This window comes from Neolamprologus multifasciatus, chromosome 7, assembly GCF_963576455.1.
Source record: "Neolamprologus multifasciatus chromosome 7, fNeoMul1.2, whole genome shotgun sequence".
NCBI lineage: Eukaryota > Metazoa > Chordata > Actinopteri > Cichliformes > Cichlidae > Neolamprologus > Neolamprologus multifasciatus.
Window position 1 is genome coordinate 27,899,289 of NC_140445.1, and position 21,357 is coordinate 27,920,645.

The window sequence follows — 21,357 nt, forward strand, 5'->3', positions numbered from 1 at the left end:
GCATGGAGCCCACCAGTCCCCTACTGTTTCTGTGTACACACACACACACCCCTACTATACACCACCAAGACCAACAGCCAACATGAAAGCTTCTGAGCTAAAAGGCTTTTTCAACAGCTGATGTTGGCTGATGGTGTTTTTACTTTTTTTTTGTGAAATGCTACCTAGCCTTTATTTTGATCAAATCACCTAGAAATGGTAAATAACAGTTAGAAAAGTAGTCTTATGCATGTCTTATGCACATTCTAAAAGGTTTGCAGAGCTGCAACAACAGAAAGTTTCAGACCAAAAGAAACTGTGTCGCAGATGTCTCTGTGATGCAGTATATGTTTAATATAACCAAGCAGTCAGTCTTCTTTTTTTTTTTAATCCATAACCCTGAGCAACACAAGTGAAGGGTGTCAAGGTGAGAGTGAAAGTGGACCCTCTTGACTTCTTCCCAACTCAAGTCATGAAAAGACAGAGAGTGGGAGAGTGAGAGAGAGAGGAGTTGAGATGGAGGGTTTTGCTTTTCACCACTCAAAAAAAAGAGCAATGAATGAGTGACTGGCTGAATGAATGAGAGGCGGGCTGGAGCTGAGAGGGGCTCTGGCTGTGTGGATCAGCAGAGGTTAACTCGGCTTCTTCAGAGGGATGAAAAGGGGAAAAAACGGATTGAGCTTTAAAGAGGAGGACCCCCTGCGCCTGGGGCGGGATCAGTCAGGATGATTTATTAGAATGAGAGAGCGAGCGAGAGAGAGAGAGGCGTTTGCAAGCGTCAAAAAGCTGCAGCGCAAACGCAGCGTTAAAAAGTGCTGATATGCACGACAACAAGATGGGCATGATTCAGAGTCCCATTTCAAGTAAGAGGGGAGCACACACATACAAGACTTTCAACCACCTGAGCTGTTGCCACAAACGGGAACGTTATACGAAAACAAAACAAGAACTTGTGCACATGAAAATAAAAGCCTGCTTGTTTGGGAGCCTTTTTTTAAAGTGTTGCAAGCAGAAATCGCTCAAAGATCCTCTATAATTTGTCTCTCTTCCTTTATTACCTTTCAAATATGATCCTACCACATTTGGTACCAGTATCCGTAATTGAGGGCAGTACTATTTAACCCCTAGGTTTATAAAACAGCTGCGGAAGCACATATAAGGAATTTAGAGTACAGTGCAATATATTGCGTCGCTTACGCAAGGAAACCACTGCAGTTTGGTTCTCTTGCTTGCTTGTTAAATGTGCTACAGATTTTTTTTAAATTAAAATTTAAAGCACAAGACAACATGCCCACTGTTACCCCATCAGTCGCTTGTCACACGAGCATCATATAATCCACTCATTTTCTGTCACTTCGGACAACACTCTCCTTACAGGCCTACAGTAAGCAGCTCTTTTCTGGGGCAGAATGGCTGCACATGGCGCTGAAGGCACCGCTTTATGTCCAAGTGCCTGGTTACAGCGTTGCACTAGTTTGCTCACACAAGAGAGGGGGCACAAGAGAAACACTAAACGTCATGCAGTGCGGTCAGAGAGTAAACAGTGTCGGGATTGTAATCTCTTTTTGGGTAGAAAATAGGGCTGTTGTATCTTTAAGAGGGGCTGCTGGTCCCTCATCGCAGCTGCTGGCGTGTGTGCGTGTGAGTGCGCGAGCGTGTGTGTGTGTGTGACTTAGAGGACAGCGGAGATTCATTACTTAAGCAGTACAATGGACATTTATCACCCCGTGGTGTTATTCAAATTCAGTACCAAGCGAGGACCTTCTCCACTCCTCTCTCCGCCTTGCGTCGCGGCCACAGCGTTTATTGTTGCAGCGGCTTAAAGGAAAAGCCAGGAGGGCAGAGACACATGCATCCAGTCAACCAGTCAGTCAACCAGTCAGTCAGTCCGGGAGACCCGTAAAGGACGGATGGAAGGAAGGCAGGAAGACAGGACCGTCTGTCTGGAGTGTACGAAGCCCGCACATCTCCTGCCCCGTAGCTGCTTTTTGTCAGTATCCGACGCTGCTCGCTGGGGGGCATTTGGAAAGGAGCAGCGAGATCCGAGAGAACGCGCGTCGTGGGAACTGAACCAAGGACGCACCAACGGGAACTAAGGGGGTCTCCTTTTAATTTTTTTCGGTTTTGTCACCAGAAGAAAGAACCGCTCGAAGTACCTCTATTTTTGTTTTTCAAATGGAAGGCGGATTTTTTTCTTTTTGTAATTTAACATCCGTGGAAAGCCATTGTGCATCTTGAGGCACCATCAACTGAGGAGTCCTTCCCTAAATCGATGACATTACACAGGTGCAGAAATGGCGTTTTCCCGGCGTTCTCACGTCGGACTTTAAGATGAAATAAAGCCTAAACGGCTCGTCTTCTTCCCAGCTTGTAAACTCTTTTGAGACACTGTAAAAGTAAGACTCCTGGAGGAAATACAAGGACATACCTTTTTATTTAAAACTGCATTGTCCATTCAGCCATCTTAAGGGCCTAGAGATGTGGGTAGACAAACTTTACAACTAGCAACCAGTGTTAACACATGGAGTGAAGACAGCAGCTGTAAAAGAAAGTAGGAAAGAGGAAAGTGATTGTGACCGCATCCGTGGTTAAACAGTAAAGGGGTGGGCTTTTTATAAAGTATTTATCAGTAGAAAGGTTGAGTTTCTGTGAGTGTTCAATGATTTTAAAGGAAAGGCAAGTGAAGTTGTAATACAGCTTTTCTGTAATGGCAATATATATATAAATATATATATATATATATATATATATATATATATATATATATATATATATATATATATATATATATATATATATATATATATTGAGGTTTAGTGAAACAACTCAGTGCTTGAAATGTATAGCAGTTTTTTTTTCTTTACAGGAAAAGAGGAATCCGAGAGGCAGTGCTGAGCAGTGAGCATGTCAAAAATAATGCACAGTAGTGCAACTCCCTACCTTGTAGAGAAACGAGGGGGAGGGAAAAAAGCAGGGGTTTTTTTTCGGTGTCAGAGGCAGCTAATACTGTCAAAGGCCAAATAGGCAGGCGTAGCAGGTGCACCCATGGACCTATACAATAACTGCCCGTGCACATTTGTGAGTCAAATAATCAAATGCTTAATTTCGTCTTTTCATTCTGGCAGAGGATATATAGAGTCTTTAGCGGCTGATTGTCCAAACGCAATTCTTGAGTAAACTCATATTCAACCCCAAGAATTGTGTATGGACATCTGTTGCTGCAGACTCACATTCGTCACTGCTGTCTTTGGCCAAGCGCCACATCCGAGATTGTGGGCCTCTAGAAAGAAAACCACCCAAAACCCTACAAAGAAACCAGTAGAAATGCCTTAAATCTCGTTTTGTTTTGTATCTGTCTCGTTTCAGGTAAGGGGCAAACCACATTTCTGCATGATATGTAGAAAAAGTCGCGAGACTGGGATAATAAAGTGGAGGAAACCGCATTCTGCCTCATGTAATGTGTTTTTCGGGCTGTGTGCTGTGGTTGGCCCGATTGGTATTTACACTTTGTCGAAGATCTAATCAAGACTGTTTGTTTTAAATGGCAAATATCGACTGGAAGCATCAATGTATTGACTGTCTTTGGCAAATAGGAGAAAGCAGTAAGTTGAGAGCTCAGAGAGTGAGGCCTGTATGCAGCATGCACGCTGTGGATGAGACGAGCCATTGCTAAAAAACCATCGGGTACATTAAGCAGTGAACGGGCTTAATAGACAGGCTTTAAGGTTTAACGTTTTCGTTTACTATATAAACTACACGTAATGGAAAATAGCAACAACAATACCTAACAATTTATTAATAAACTGAAAACACATCTACAGCACATTATCTCTAAGTAGGGCTCAGCAGACTAAACTCAAGTATCTATTGCTTCCACCACAAGATTCTACGTTGTTTATTTATGTCAAGGTGTAGTAGTATTATATAAAAATATATATATATAGAAAATAAAGAAAAGCAGGGCTTGATGGTGTCAAATATCTGGAGCCAAACAGCGTCATTCATAAATCACGTGGGGCACTTCTTGGCCCATTGGATGCTTCGACGTTATTGTTTTGTTCATAAAGAATAAAACTATACCCACTTCAAAAATAATGCGATTATTTTACTAAACTATCCATAGTTTTTTTTTAAATTCATAAATATTTACAAAAATGAATTTATAACTTTAACACTTTCGAGCAATACAACCTAGAAACTGTTTAATTCTACATTTGTCAAAAATCATTGAAAATTGCTCATAATTTAATTTCAAAATATGAGCATTTTTCCCTCTTTCTCTCCATCTCTTTTGTCTGCCTGTCTTTCACTCCCTCTCTCTCTTACACACACACACACACACACACACACACACACACACACACACACACACACACACACACACACACAGTATTGTTGAACATTAAAAACTAACCTCACTTAATTCCAGGGGATTAGTGCATCATGTTTGCTCTTATATAAACGCTTCTGTGTCCAACGCAGGGGACATACAGAGGACAAGTATGTTCTCCTGCTTGACATATTGAGAAAGCGTTTTTATTGTAATATATATATATATATATATATATATATATATATATATATATATATATATATATATATATATATATATATATTGTAATCTATTTTACAAAACACTCTAAAATGATCATTTTAAAACAGAGTGGCTGGTGTAATGTCTTCTAACAGTAGACCAGTAACAATTACTCATGTAAAAAAAGAAAAGAAAAAAAAACTATTTTATTAGCAATCCATAGACTTACAGTGTTTTGCTACTGTGGTGGTAAGCGACTTAGTATTATAACGTTGTAATGGTGGCGATAGACTCTAATGCCTTCTTTTTATTTTCTTTTATTTTTTTAAATTTCGAAGACGATAAAGTAAGTTTTGATTGGCTTAAGTGAAATGTATATTCCCGCTTTCTCTCTATGGTGTAATCGAAAAATAGAGGAAATTTTGTTTCTTTTTCTTTCATCACAATATAAACTTACATGCTATAAAACTACATAGAAAACAACAAAGTATTAGCTTGACATTTACAAGCTACAAAAAAGCGAAAGAAAAAAAAAGCAAGAGGAAAAATGATGGCAAAAATTCGGATATTTTTTTCAAAATATAATTTTTTTTAACCATGATGTCAGGTTGATGTAAAATGAACAATCGCGTAAATAAGGCTTTTATGTTTGTTCGCCATTGTTTACTTAGTAGGTGTTTACCTGAGAAAGAGAGTGAGCTTCAGCTTTTCATTTCCACTGTTATAACCAGAGCTGTGAAGCCAGGTCGACTCTCCCACCGTGCAGCAGCAGCATCCTCCACAGTGAGCTAGTCACTGTGCACACTTACCTATATACAGAAATGTAGGCCCAGGTAGCTCTCCAAACCTCAGGTGTTTTTCACCGGATGCACTTATAATCCACATATCAAAGTAGCTACAAACCAGATTTAACTAACCAGCCAAAGATAACCAGAATTTATCTCTACAACTTTACATATCCTTGATATTTAAAGACAAATGATTTATTCGAGCAACAAGCTCTGTTTATCTCCTCACATTAAACCTCTCTCTCTCTTTGCACACACACACATACATTGCTGAATACATCATCCTCGGCCAGCACTAGCTGACACAGTGCAACGTTTTCTCCTCTCTAACCCCCTCACAGCCTCATTAGCATTTCCTTTCTGCCGGCCATTATAGGCTAGTTTCCCGTTGCAAATCGGACTCCACAACCGCGAAAAGGTTTTAGGTCGCCCCGGGCGTTCAAGGGAGGGCAGCCCGGAGGCTAGACCTCGACCTCCCGCAGTGGTGCTGTAGTTCACACCCCACCCACCACCATCACCACACACACACAAACATATATGTTACACGCACACACACCCATCCCCTTCTTATGAATATTCTCCATGAGTTTGGTTATATGAAGGTAAAATCTCTCCCAAGTGTCGTCTAATCAGCCTAAAAATGCGCTGGGAACACATGAGCTGGTCTTAAATCGATCACGTATAAGCTATCATCAGGGATTATCGAAGCGTGATGTAAAACCCTGACTGTGTTAAACATTTGGATAGGCGGCCTCTGTGCGTGATACCACCTTGCAGCCAAAAAATGGACTCCGCAGGAGGAGGGAGATTTTGCAATTGGCAGAAGTAGTAAGACACATTGTGCTTTTGGAATTTGTAACAAAAAGTAAATTATACAAATAACACAAATAGAAAAAGGTGCAATATTAATTGCCTAAACACACGGTGACTTGATTTATGATACAAGTGGTCGATCGCTACGGAAAAAAGGTAATTTCTAGCGATTTATGCGTTATTTGTAAATTTAAAACGACAGCTGTGATAGTGTACAAATTTATATAAAGAACGTGTTCTTTACTTTAGTTTGTTGGTAGCATTTTTCTGTCGTCTAGGATTAGAACCCCCCCCCCAAAAAAACCCAAAAAATAAAATAAAATAAAAATCCTGATAAACTGAATGTTGAAACAGCGTGAAAAAAAGTATCAGAAAAAATGTGACAGAAACTGTGGTACAAATAGATGTATATATTAAAACGAAGGACAATTTTAAAGACAATGAAAATAAAAATGTAAAAAAAAAAGGGAAAAAAATGAACCTTTTTTTTTAGACATTTAAGGCAAAACACATTGAGGAAAAACATTTCATAAAAGGTTTACATGAGATAAAAAAAAATGCTCTCAAGGGGATACAAATACGTTTTTAGGATGTTAAGTAATAGACTTGTCAAATACAAACAAACATGTAACTGGCTGTTTGTATATGAACACATTATTGACAGCAACATAACAAATATGTAAGCATATTAAATATATTTGAGTTGGTTTTAATTGTTTACATATTTATAAACACTTAAAGCACAGACAGTGTGTAATAAACCATTTATTAAATGTTAATACATTGCTCCGAAACACTAATGGAAGAGGGAGTAACGTGTGTTTTTTTTTTCTAAAGTGGTGATTTGCAGCTAATTTTTAACCTTCAGGACAGACATGCAGGAAGAGTGTCTGCATGGAGATGAAGGCAGACCCAGTAAGTGTAGATACTGACATTGGTGCCTGGGAGATGGCCAGTGCAACCAGGATTTGTATCGCTTCCCATTACACCAGTCTAACAGTTTCTAACAGTTTCCATCTTTCTATATGAGAATTTCTCCTCATTCCCATAAAACATCATCAATCCTCTCAGTTGTCGCTGGGTAGGTTGACACATCTGCAACATCCAATAGGGTGATGTGTTGCTGGGATGTGGTGGTGGGGGAGTAAGAAGAGATGATGTGGTGAAAAGGCTGAACTGTTAGGAAACATTTAAAATTCTTGTCTTCTTCTTCTTCTTCTTTTTTTTTAATTTTTTTATCCTCCATGAAGAGTAGAAATAAACACAACGTTGTCTTGGTCTTGTAGTTGATAGTCCAGTTCCCCCTGAGGTGTAGAAAACACACAAAATAACTGAGAATCAAAAAATCTGCACAAGTTGATGAAGAAAAAGCTGCGTTTATTAAAATAAATGTGTGAATCGCTCTTGTGTTCTCACTGGGGTCCAATCAATGACAAACTTTTCATTTCATTTACATCCCATCCCGAGTCTTGTAATTGAATCAATTCATTTAAACTGTAGTGTTCAGGCTGTGTGTTCATGTAAATATGTGTTCAGATAAGAGACCCCAAGGACAATCTTGCCCTGCAGCTTCTTCCTGATTATATGAAACATTAACACACTGAAAAAATAAAAACAAAACAAACAAACAAACAAAAAAACAAGTCAACTTTCCACATCCCCATCTTTTTTTGCATTTTTAGTTTTGAAGATGCAAGCATATGTAATCTCAAATAATGTGAAATTAAATGCAGCGAAATTCACGAGAAACAATTTTACATATTGTTAGGAAACACACACACAAACCACGAATTCTGACAGTAAACATAGCTTCCCAGTGCTCACCATTACTTCCCAGTCTGCATCATTGATAAGTACCAGGATCCCAGGCCTCCTGTGGGAAAACACAACCCCATTTTCAGTCAGACGTATCTCCCAAAGGCAACGCAGATTCAACCACAGGCGCACACGCGTGTAAAAGGTACAAACAGGTAGCTCGCTCTCATTTCATACATGCTGTACACAAACATTTCATCAATTTACTACAAAAAATACATTAATAAATAAACACCTAAAAAACCTAAAATAAAGGATTTTTATGGTTTTCCTCCCAAATTTCAATCTGTAATAACAATTATAAAAAACGATTATAATGTTTTACACACAGGTTTATTAAAATATGTACATATTTAAAAAAATAAAAAAATAAATAACTATTGTCAACTACAGATTTGTGTTGGTGCATGGCATGGGGATTTCTTTGACAAAGGCTGACAAACTCTACTAATATCATTCACGGACAACACATTTAAAAAGCGATGAATTCTGCTGAACGTCAAAATCTATGCAGAGACAGGAAGCAATCAAATCAGCTTTTTATCATTATTATTTTTAAGTCTTAAAATGATAAAATGACTATTGAGTATTACATGTCAGAGATATGTGTGAGATTTCCATGTTACAGCCATGGTGACTCACAACCCCCCCCCACTTTGCTTCTGTTCTTATTGCTGCTAATGTAATATACTGTGTATCTGAAGTGATTTATATACAAATATGTAATTAATATTTTTACATATTGATCTTATTGTTACAAGTATTATCTGTCATAATTCCTCAAAAACCGAACGTGATAAGAGAAGGTAGAAAATGAGGATATAAAAAATAGAAAATGTAAATGAAAATTATTAGGGCCCCAAAAATAACAACAACAAACAAATTTAAAACAATTGTCATAACTGTGAACGATTACAGACAACTGTCTTTTAATAAAAGATGCTAATGTGGGTTGTTTTTTTTTCTTTACTGAAGAGATAACTAAGTCACAAGGCCTGTGATCATCTGTCCCTTATCCACCTCTTAGATGCTCTGTGAGAGGAACCTGCGAGAACAAATACACATTTGCAAAAGCATGCATGCACACCCAAAACAAAGCTGTGCTGACAAAGAACAAAAGAATAAAAGAGAAGCTTGTAAACTATATCACACACACAGGATCCATGGAGCATTTTAAAAGATAATGAAGCAGCACCTTAATGATGGTTTGCTCAGAAAACAATGTGTGCTGCAAGCATAAAGCACACACAAACACACATCTCTTCTATAAGGTTTATAGGTAACCCGTCTTTTTCTCCATTCACTGGTTAGATGGTGCTATAAATAGTCCTGCACAAAGGCAGCTGTAAAAGTCAGCCAATCCTATATGGCTGCTGTGAGCCCACAATCCACACACACACACACACACACACACACACACACACACACACACACACACACACACACACACACACACACGTGTGTGTGCATACAAATACACAAGCATGTGTGATGTGTGTGCACAGGTAATCATCTTACTGAAACCTACAACCTGAAGGCTAGACTCCCCCCCCTCAGCATTTCAGCAGTTTTAGCTGCTGGAAAGATTTTTTTTAAAGCTCCCCTACACACTGTTCCACAAAATGCAAAAATGCTCCCGTAGATTTATTCTGATCATATCTGAAAGTTTGTTTGTTGTTGTTTTTTTCAAATGACAGTGTAATGTAATGAATTACATATCTACTTCAGGTGTGTCCAGTGCACTCACACAGAGTCTCCTTGGACGAACAGCTCAGGTCGTTCCTTCAGCAGGTTCCTTTGGATCCAGACCAGCAGCTGCTTCACGTCCCCTAGAAAACACACACACACACACACACACACACACACACATTTGCACGACTTCACAAGACGTTGCGTTGACTTGCATTCATGTCCTGGAGAATTACCCTAAGCCTAACCATCACCAATATTTACTTAAACTAAAGAGAGACTGCTTACTAAAATGCAATGCTTTACATATTGAGGACTTATTTTTGTGCCCAAAACAGAGGCAGGTCCCCACTCTGTGACTGTGTAAACAGATTTATGTCTTATGTGCATACACACACACACACACACACACACACACACAAACACAGGCAGACGACAGGAGTCATAGATCAAGGGTTAAGGGTCAAGGTGCATGATTCAAGCCCCCTGGTCGATGTGACGCGACAGAGGCACCAGAAGGGACAGGAAGTGTGTGTGTGTGTGTGTGTGTAGGTGCATGTATATTTATGAGTGTATGTGTATGTTGGGGGGAAGGAGAGGACACCGAAAATGGGGGAAGGTTGTCTGATGTCAATGGCCAAGAGCAACATTTTTCACCTTGGTAGAAAGAAATAAAACAAAAGATTTTAGTGTATAAATGATCAAAGGGACAATCTAAAGCCTGAAATTTCATTGTATTAAATGAAATGTATTATTTCATTATATTAAAATAGTAAGGAAAAATGTAAATACATCGATTTTTTTCAAATCATGTAAGACTAATATCAATTTATCTGAAACTTTGTAATTACGGTGATTTGTTTTGTAAGTACTAATCAAACAAAATCAAACGCAAAACCAGATTTTCAGAGTAGCAATTTAGCTGTCACACATTAAATGCAATGTCTGAGCTTGAACATCAGCGTTACTTGAATTTTCTATGAGTCTGACCTCTTGAACAATCAGATTGACCTTCCCTCAACAAAAGGCTGAGCTAATGACGGCCACAAAAGCCAACGCCAACGAGAGGTTTTAGAGTAAATCCCTGCTAAATGAATAACAATGAATATATATTAGAGTTATGGCTCTCTTTAACGTTAAGATTCAAGGTGTCTGGGTGTTAGCTGGGGTTCGTTTAAATATGGTGCACTGATCTAACGTGAGCACACAAAACTGCAACAGAAGTAAAACATGCACACAATCACATACATTTATTGTTTTTCTTATGAGTGTTTTCTGGTTATGTGTCTGCGTGTTTGTGTGTGTCCGATCAAAGCTGTCTACTTGACGTACATTGGGGTTGTCGAATCGTGAAAACAATTCAGAGCCAATCTGCAATCGCTGGTAGCCATATGATACACACAGACACCCTATCAACTAAGCAGAAATGGCCTCCTTGACCAGTTTACACAGAAGTGAATGAACAGAGGAGACGAGGGGATGGAAATGTACAAGGAAAAAGGGAGAGAAATAAACAGTGCAGAGGAAGAACAAATACTCCAAAGTGAGGAGGAGTGCGGCAGCACATATGAGGATGAGTGGATGACACTGAGTCCTCTAAAGCCAGGTGTAAAGAGAAGAATCTGTACCAGGTAGGCAATGAATCACTCAGAGATCCGAGAGTTCAGACGGATCAAAGGCAGAGCTAAAAAATCATAATAACACGGCACAAAGGCTGCAGGCTTTACATTAAATAGACTCCGAAAATGCAAGCAAAATACTGAACGATCACAGGGAGGCACATTTGGATTTGCTTTACTTTTTTCAGTGCATTATTCTGCTCATTTATAATGCACACTTTCAGTTAGCATTTAGCAGGATCCAGGGTAAGAGATTACACAGAGACAGGCATTGCAATTGGGCTCATGTGTTACTATATGACAAAAAGAGTTCAGGGTTTACTTATTCTTTCATAAAATCAAGATTAAACAACAGTGACTGAATAAAGTAACACATAAAAAATAACACTAATATATATAAATACATTAAAACATTGAGATTTGCAAAGGCATGAAACGTGATGCGTAAGATCTTTGGGAGTGAGGTCAGGCACGTGCAGTTTCAAGCCTGTGTGCAGTGTTCAGGTTAATTGTAGAGCTGTCTGCCAACTCAGTAGTATAATGACAGAGCTAGTTTTCTGTGGTTGCAGGACTTCATATAAAAAAGAAATAGCTCCCCCTTTGCAACATGTGCACACACACACACACACACACACACAAAATGTACAAGGCAGGGAATATTGACCTGCACCTCTGTGGGGCTAAAAACAGAACTAATCACTACAGCGGTCATAACTCCTTCTTTGTGGTGACTCCTTTCTTTACACTCCTGCCTGCCTTTGACTATTAGTATTTTTCTCCACCATTACCCCTTATTCACACTTTCATCCTCTCAGCCATTTACTTTTTTCTTTGGCTCTCTCTTTCTGCATCTCTCTCTTTCTCACACACACATACACTCTTCCCCTTCTTTCCCCATCACTTATATAAATTTTGTGCCTCTTCTTTTATATTCCAGTCTTTAAACAAATGGGCAAACATACTAAAAGTTGCACACAGAAAATAAAGCAGGGTTGCTTTAGCTCAATATACAGATTAGTGATAATTCAGACTTTAATCAATTAAGCACTTTTTTTTTATTTATTTATTTTTAAGAGGAAACATCAGGCACTGCCTTTTCAATCGATTTCTTGTAAAATGTTACACAGGCCTACAAATATAAATCAACCCCAGCCTGAACCCAAAAGAAAGACTTATATGGATGCAGTGCTTCACAGTTAAGAGACAATGTACAGAAATTAGGTTGGGAGATGAAAAAGGAAAAGATGGAGGTTGCGGAGAAGCTTCGAGGTTCAGGCTATACGGTCCAGGTAGAGGGGAAAAGAAAATGAGGGACCAAACAGACAAGGCAGAGAGAAAGTGCGTCACAAGCTCGTAATGCATCCTGGGATTGCGGCGTTGCGTGGGCGAAAAGCAGACACAGAGGGAGGGGAGAGAAAAGGCGCCATTTTGATGTCGATTTAAAACCATTGCTGCTTTTTCCTTTCCTTTGGTGCTGGTCTTTTTTAAATTTTTTGCTTTTCTGCCTTTGTGCAATTACGACAATCGTGCGAGTGGGATGAGCCATCCATCTTTTTGCTGATGTGACGGGCAAAAATGGTGAGGTCCTTAGACTATGGGGGTTTTGTTGCGTGAGAGAGGGTGAGATAGAGAAAGAGAGGGGGTGGGGTTTTTCAGTTGAGGGTCATCAATCACCGGCTGGGGTCAAAAAAGAAATACGAAGGATTCAGAACCCATTATATCTGTCCCAATTGCACCCTCTCTGAACCCACACACACTCTCACGCACACACTCAGACGTCTGCTGGTTTGTAGCAACATTTCCAGGATCAGCAAACCTACTGAGCGAAGCTACGCCTAAGATCAGGAGAACAGAGTCGAGAAGTGTTCTGTCAGAATGTGTGTACACCTGTGTCTTTAAAACCCAGAGCTATGCTAGAAAGCAAAACATCACCTCTTTCTTTCTCTCTCACACTCACACACACACATGGGTCAGCTGGCACAGCAAGGTCACATGAAGCTGACATTCCCTGTTCTGGTCAACTTTTGTCTTTTTGTTGTCGTGGTAACGTCAGGACCATGGATGAACACCCTTTGTTTAAACAAATACCAAAGACACATATTTCTCTGGTTTGTCCGCTGTTTCACATACACATACGTTTTCAATAAATTTACTACTCATTTTAACCTCTAAGCAGCCATATTTTTAATATACTCATTTTCCTCAATGACCCTGGTCCTAAGTTGATTTTTTTGGGGAGGAAAAAGTCAAGCTGAAGGCAGGTTTTCCTTTCTTCTAGGCTGAATGACCTGTATTAATCCAATCAGTTTGGAGCCAGAGGTACAAAACTTCCAACGTAGAAATAATCAAATAATCATCTCTCTAAATCCCTGACTATCCTTTCCAAAGCAAATATTAGACATTTTTGCACATTAAAAAGTTCTCATTAACACATACATAGGATTACAAATTGCCTGCTGTGAACAAACCACGGCAGTGCATCTGTGCACTGGTAGACAGAGGACCTGTAGACCACTCTGTGCATCAAAACATAAAGACTGATAAGTGTACAGTTTTTTCTTCAACAGTCAAGCTGTGCTGTATATATAAATGTACCACCGTGAACACATATTGGGTACTAGCAGCTTTCTTTGATTTGTCAGAACTCAGAAACAATGGTATGGTCCTTAAGGTTTAATGGACACTGATGCAAACAGTGGAAGTCTTTTAGGCTCTAATTTTGACGTGTACAAACAGGGGACTGGTGATACTTACAAGGTTCTGACTGGCTTGGAAGAGTCACGTGATGCTTCTTCACACCATTAAATAGCAGCTCTGCTCCTCCTCTATACAAAGAAAGAGCAGATATACAAATAAAGAATGTGTGTGTGGCACTTCATCGAATAACTACCAAAGCTAGGCAATTATAACTTCTACAATTACAATCACATTTAAAATAATTATAACAACATAGTTAGAAAAGGTAGAACAGAAAGGACTTGGGGAGAAAAACATTTATTTTAATAGGTAAAACAAATGACTACAAAAATTAGTGTAGAAATAGATGATTACATCTAATGCAGTTTAATTAATATGTAGGGTACTTTTTTTGCAGTCTCTGGCAGATTGATAGTGATTGTAGAGCCAATAAAATCAGACACAGTGACACCGTCACCCCTCAGTGGAGAGGACATAAATCTTATGTAACCTCCACAGGTCTATGAAACAACATTACTTGTGAACTGTGTATATTATTCATACAATTTCTTTGTTTTTCTGCTTTAAAGGTTATGCTGCAAACTTAGGCCCCAAACACTGATGGGCCGTTTCTGAATTACCTACTAAAATCTAAACTAGACTAAAATCAGTTTCCGGGGCTTTGGTGTTCATGAAATGAACAACAGGTGCACTAGAGGGGCAACAATGAGATGACCTGCAAAACAGGAATGGATTTACAGATGGGCCCACTGAAATTTTTTACCTCTTCATCTTTTCAGACTGTTTGTTTACTACTTTCACATTTGGGTCATTGTCACTACTGGTAGTGTTGAGATGATACCTGAACCCTACAGAGGTTACCCAGGTAGTCCAACTCCTCCAGGTTGGCACATCAATACATGCCACTGGCAGAATGTTTGCTCGGTCTCTCAGCCCAGTCCCAAGATCATGGAGGAGATTCCAGGATTCAGGCAGTTACTCTAGGAGAGCTGGACAAGGCCATAGAAGGTCCTTAACACATATCTGGTCATTTGTGCAAGGAGGAACACAGAAAGGACTGCCAGTACCCTGCAACATGACCTCCACCAGGCCACTGATGAGACTGTTTATGCTTCTTTAGTCAGAGACAGACTTCATGAGGGTAGTCCGATGGTCTGACACCCTATATTGGGCTCTGTGCTCTTCGCAGATGAGAGCGGATGTAGCTGTTGGCATGATGACATTGTATATAATTTGTATTATTTCTTTATCTTGTCAAGATCCATGTCATGATTGTAAATTGTTTAAGCTGTACATTACTTTGTTTGTTTTTTGTGGTCAACGGTTTGGTGCTTTTATTTTGAAAGTCAAGTTCGCTTACAAGTTGCGCTAGTTTCCTCTTTGGATAGAAAAACACCTGTAAGCGCGCAGAAAGAATGGTTTTTATTGAAAGACATGTTAAGTGGGCTTTAACTACATGCGGTTAAACGGTTAAAAGAAACCTCAGAAGAATGGCGGCTAATTCCCCTTTTGCAGCATGCAGCCAACGAGGTATTTATTTATTTATCGTGTTGTTGTACAGTGTTTTTACTGCTGTGTCTTACGCTGAGTTTTATTTTGTTAATGCTGTATAGTTTTCACGGTGGCTTTGGAGAGAAGTCTTCAAATAAACCAGTGACAGAAAACCACTTGCGTCTGCCTGTGCTTCGAGGGAATTATAGCGGATTCACCCTGTGCACATCTGACAGACGTGAAAGGGTCTAGACAAGCCATGCAATACATTATGCATGGCCTGTAGCATTGACTAGTTTACTTGTGTGTCAGTGATGGTCTGGGGAGGCATATCCATGGAAGGACCCAAAGACTTCTACATGCTAGGCAGCCTGACAGCCATTAGATATTAGCATAAAACCTTTGGATCCAGTGTCAGACCCTACACTGATGCAGTGGGTCCTGAGTTTCTGCTGGTGCACAACAATGCCTGGCCTCATGTGGTGAGCATATGAAGGCAGTTCTTTGAGGATGAAGGAATTTATACCACTGACCAGCCCCCACGCTCGCCTGGCCTAAATCCAACAGAACACCTTGAGGACACTATGTTCCATCACCATGTCCAGGAGCTCAGTGATGCCCTGGTCCAGATCTGGGAGGAGATACCCTCGGACACTATCGTCTCATCATCATCTCATTAGGAGCACGCCCCAACGTTGTCAGGTATGCATGCAAGCATGTGGGAGCCATACAAATTACCATTTTAAGTTATTTTTAATCACTTTGATTTTCACATTGTCTTTGAATTAAGCCCTTTGTAGGTTGATCATTTTCATTGCATTTTGTTACATTTTTTTTGTGGCTAGTGATGCAATAAAGCTTCATGGCAGTATTTTCTCTCTTTTGTCACCATTGCCTCACAGAAAGCTAGGTTCAGATGTAATTTAACTTTCTATGTTTTACCCATGCGTGCCCATGTTCTCTCTGGGTATTCCAGCTTCCTCCCAGAGTCCAAAGACATACTGCCATCAGGTTGCAAATGTATTGTCAGTGGATGAAGGCAAGCAATCAGAACTTGACAGTTATTTGCAAGGACCCTGTAAGTGAAACTGCCGCTGTGTAGCAGAGCCATCAGATCATTAGACTGTAGTTTAGGGGTTTCCTTGAATTTGTCATCTCTTTGCATCATAGAAAATCACATTACGTGTGCTTAGATTTGATATTGCTTTCTTTCAGTTTGCACTTGTATCAGTCTAGGACAGCTAGTCTCAATTCCTTATTTTCTCAAGCAATTCTGACTCTAGCCGAAGTCTGAGGTTCACAGTAGTCGTTGATAGTACTTCTACAGGTTACCTTATACTCAGCACTCTAGATTAATCTTACTTACAGAGTTTGTCAGTCTAATACCATCATCTGCCAAAAAGTGATTTACAATGTTTCTATATAGACTGTAATGAACAGGATATATGAATTCGTTACATATAAAATAAAGATAAAACAAAGAAATGTTTTGCAAGTATTTTTATGACTCTGTGTAATTTACCTACATCGATCTACCGGTAGTCCTTTTTGGTCACTAATGTTTATAGAACTGTGATGTTATATTTATTGCGAAGTCTGCTGCCCTCTTGGCCAGATTCCTCTTAAAAAATAATACATTTTAATTTCAATGAGACTTTCTACCTGGATAAAAAAAACAAAGATAAAATGAAAGTCTATTTGTTAAAAAAAAAAAAAAACTGACTGCAGCTTCGTCCTTGTGATAGAAACGTTCTCTCAAGCTCATGATTAATTAATATCATTCATGAGCGACATGTTATATTAACATATTTTTTGACAGATTATAGGCCAAAAAGTCATCCATAACAATTTAAATTCCAACAATCGTTTTTTGTTTTTTTGGAATACAGGTGTTATGCCAAAAAGTGATTGTCTGCCAGAAAGTGATTGCCGTCTGCGGGAGCGCGCGCAGCTGCTTAAAGCTGCAGCGCCCGGATTACTTGCGTTGCCAGCTACTTCTGTGCAACTGATACAACGTGTGTGTGTGTGTGTGGGGGGGGGAGGACAAACAAACACATTTATGCCTTTGTTATTAGGCAAAGGTATGCATTTATTGAACTTTAACGTCTCTTGTAACCGAATTATGACGCTTATCAGAAGGTTGCTTTCAGTGTGTAGCACAGTCACGAATGACTACACGCATCACGATGGAATAATTAATGCCTACAGGTTTAGTATGTCTACTCTCGTTGTTCATATTTGTTATAAGACTGTTGAATAGTAGTTAAAACAATAAATACCTATTGTGCCAGTATCACCATGACTCTTTCTTGTTTGCTCAGAATAACGACTGAGAACATGGCATTTTAGCGCTAGCCTAACCTTTAAAGGAACATTAACATTGATAATATGCCATTTTCAGCCTTCCAAAAAGTGATTGTGGACTATATCTTGTCACTGAAACAATGTTTCCGCTTCAAACTTGTTGGATATCATCAAGAAGGGTTAAATGTGACACACAGGAGCCCAAACATTCCCTTAGAATGGCTGAAAAACTTTTAAAATAACATTAATACCCATAATATGTCATTTTCAACCTGCCAAAAAGTGATTGTGGCCTATATCTTGTTACTGAAACAATATTTCTGCATCACACTTGTTGGGTATCATCCAAAAGGGTTATATGTGACAAATTATATCTCAAACAGTCTCTAAGGACTGTTGAATAACTTTTAAAAGACCATTAATACCCATAATATGCCATTTTCGACCTGCCAAAAAGTGATTGTGGACTATAACTTGTCACTGAAACAATATTTCTATTTCAAACTTGCAGGATTTCATTCAGAAGTGTTAAATGTGACACATTATATTCCAAACAGTCTCTAAGAAATGCTGAATAACTTTTAAAGGAACATTAATAGCCATAATATGCCATTTTAAGCCTGCCAAAAAGTGATTGCCACCTATAACTTGTCACTGAAACAATGTTTCTGCTTCAAAATTGTTGGATATCATCCAAAAGGGTTATATGTGACATATTATATCTCCATCGTCCCTTAGAACTGCTGAATAACTTGTACAACAACAATAACACTGATATGCAATTTCAGTTTTTTCTGCCAAAAAGTGATTGCCGCCTGTGTGTTTAAGCAGATCTCCTCCCACCTGTTTCCATTTGGCCATTATCCTTTTTTTGTATTATTTTTGAATTACAACATTTTTGAAATTTGACGTTTTATGCACAGGTTGAAAATGACATATTATCGGTATTAATGTTATTTTAAAAGTTATTCAGCAGTTCTAAGGGAATGTTTGATATATAATATTTGACATATGACCCATCTGAATGACATGCAGCAAGTTTGAAGCAGAAATAGTATTTCAGTGACAAGATATAGGCGGCAATCACTTTTTGGCAGCTTGAAAATTACATAATATCAGTTTTATTGTTCCTGTAAAAGTTATTCAGCAGTTCTTGGAGAGTTTTTGGGATATAATATATCACATGTAACCCTTCTGGAATATATCCAACAAGTTTGAAGCCGAAATATTGTTTCAGTGACAAGTTATAGGCCACAATCACTTTTTGGTAGCGCTAAAATGCCATGTTCTCAGTCGTTATTCTGAACAAACAAGAAAGAGTCATGGTGATACTGGCACAATAGGTATTTATTGTTTTAACTACTATTCGACAGTCTTATAACAAATATGAACAACGAGAGTAGACATACTAAACCTGTAGGCATTAATTATTCCATCGTGATGCGTGTAGTCATTCGTGACTGTGCTACACACTGAAAGCAACCTTCTGATAAGCGTCATAATTCGGTTACAAGAGACGTTAAAGTTCCATAAATGCATACCTTTGCCTAATAACAAAGGCATAAATGTGTTTGTTTGTCCCCCCCCCCCCGTTATATCAGTTGCACAGAAGTAGCTGGCAACGCAAGTAATCCGGGCGCTGCAGCTTTAAGCAGCTGCGCGCGCTCCAGCGGACGGCAATCACTTTCTGGCAGACAATCACTTTTTGGCACAACACCTGTTATCACCTTTTGGTACAACATTGGGAAAGACTCCGTGCTGAGTAAACGAGTATCAAGCAGTGGAGGAGGCAGTCGGCTTGCAGGACTTTCCGCTATAGCAGTTTTCAGTTGTGCAGCTAAGAGCGTTTTCTCCCTGTTCACACGATAACCGTCTTAAGCTAACAGCTAGGCTCTGTCTGTGTTACTCAGAGACGAACACACACATTCGATAGTCGCTTACCCAAACTCCAGATGAATCGCTATGGACGCTGCCATATTGTCGGCACATGCAGGAAGTATTGGAGGGGAAGTCGGAAATGACGTATTTGGAACCGGCAAATTATTATCAGTTTCTGTCAAATCACGTGGAGGCGTAACCGTCAGTCTGTTTAAATCATACATTCTTCTTCTTCTTCTTCTTCTTCTTCTTCTTCTTCTTCTTCTTCTTCTTATTATTATTATTATTATTATTATTATTCCATTGGAAACAAACATATTTGTTATTTATTAACCCTTTAAGACCTACCATAGAACCAAGTCCGCAAGAGCTTATATTATATTTTTACATGCTGTGGAGCCATTTTTGGGAGCATTTCAAGTTGCTATACATCAATACAACCATTATAGCCCAAATTTTAATAATATGTCTGCATTAAGTGCATAATAATTACATAAATTGCAAAACAGTGATATAAACTACAAAAAAATTGAAAATCATTTTTGTTTTTTTAACATATATTTCTAGTTAGAGAAATTTAAGAGGCTTGTCCCTTAAAACTGTAAATACAAAAAAGTTGCACAAAATAGTTTCCCACCACAGGAAATTTATTTTGAGTGTCTTCATAGTTTTATTTTTTAAATACACCAATTTTTATACACTGCAGGAAAAATGAAAATAAATATTATAGTGCAAATTTGCAAAAAAGCAGCATATGCATCAAAATAAACTATTTCCAGCAGTGCAATATGAGTCCTAAGCATCCCAGAAACGACACAGAAAGTCATAAAGTCAAAGATAACTTTTAAAAACACCAGTATAGGCTCATGAGGCCTTGATGGTAAAAAACTACATTGCCGCGAAAATGACGTCACTTCCGGTTTCGGCCAGGAAATGGCGGACATGCAAAAGTTCGCGCTAACGTCTAATCCAATGTAGGAAGTGTTATGAACAGCTGATCGGATCGGCAAAGCGTGTTTCTGGAATATTATGTTTTTGTTCCTGCAAGCGCTTTTTATGCAGTTTTTGCAAAGCTATATGTGAAAGGAAACTGTGACCTAGGACAAGCTGATGGCATAAGATGTAAGTACAACTCCTCCGGTTTCATATGCAAAAAAAATTATTGCGCTAGCTTACGTGGTTGCAGAGCTACCGGGATTTAAAAATAGTTACGCAAAACAGAGCGTGCCCGCTCCGACCGGTTTTAAAGGGTTAAACAAACCACTAAAATACGTATTCATATGCAGACTGTAAGTAAACTATACAAGCATTTATTTGAATTCCATTAAAAGTTACTAGGTTACTGGTTTTATTAATTTACTTGTTTGTGAACAATTAAATCGGTTGCTTTTACTTGATGTAATGATAAGAAGCGGTTTTGAGTTCTTGTGTTGATATGTCTGTCTGTGGACACATTTTGTCAAAGAGCTCAAGTCACAACCTTGCAAGTCAGACTTAAAATATCTTACAGGCGTCTACCTTGGACGTAAATGAAGGCTGAGTTTAAATATGGGTGTGATCCAACTCATGAATTCTGCGTGGCAGTACTGGGAGGAGTGGTGGAGGGAAGTAGGAAGGCACCCTTCCCATGTAATGCCACTGTGCCACACACTTTTTGATTTGTAACTCCCTGGAGCATCTTTATCTATCACCTTGGGAGTGTAACAGCTACTGCAAATTGGTAGGTGTATACTCGTATAAGTCAACATGA

The 21,357-nt window shown here is 38.9% G+C and overlaps 1 protein-coding gene across 1 annotated transcript; it reads right to left on the reverse strand.

The window, feature by feature from the left end:
• Positions 1 to 6,080: 6,080 nt before the first annotated feature.
• urm1 (ubiquitin related modifier 1) lies at positions 6,081 to 19,797 on the reverse strand. The gene is made up of 5 exons (XM_085168273.1): positions 19,671 to 19,797; positions 13,992 to 14,062; positions 9,677 to 9,758; positions 7,939 to 7,987; positions 6,081 to 7,418 (listed from the first exon to the last, which is right to left on the reverse strand). Exons 1-5 carry the CDS (start codon positions 19,703 to 19,705, stop codon positions 7,350 to 7,352), a joined length of 306 nt encoding a protein of 101 aa, XP_085024399.1. The 5' UTR covers positions 19,706 to 19,797; the 3' UTR covers positions 6,081 to 7,349.
• Between the last annotated feature and the right edge of the window lie 1,560 nt (positions 19,798 to 21,357).

Coding starts and splice junctions, on each gene's coding strand:
- urm1 (XM_085168273.1), bottom strand. CDS start 19,705: ATGGCAGCGTCCATAGCGATTCATCTGGAGTTTGG. Junction 14,063..19,670: donor GCGATTCATCTGGAGTTTGG/GTAAGCGACTAT, acceptor TTCTTTGTATAG/AGGAGGAGCAGAGCTGCTAT. Junction 7,419..7,938: donor ATGCAGACTGGGAAGTAATG/GTGAGCACTGGG, acceptor TCTACACCTCAG/GGGGAACTGGACTATCAACT.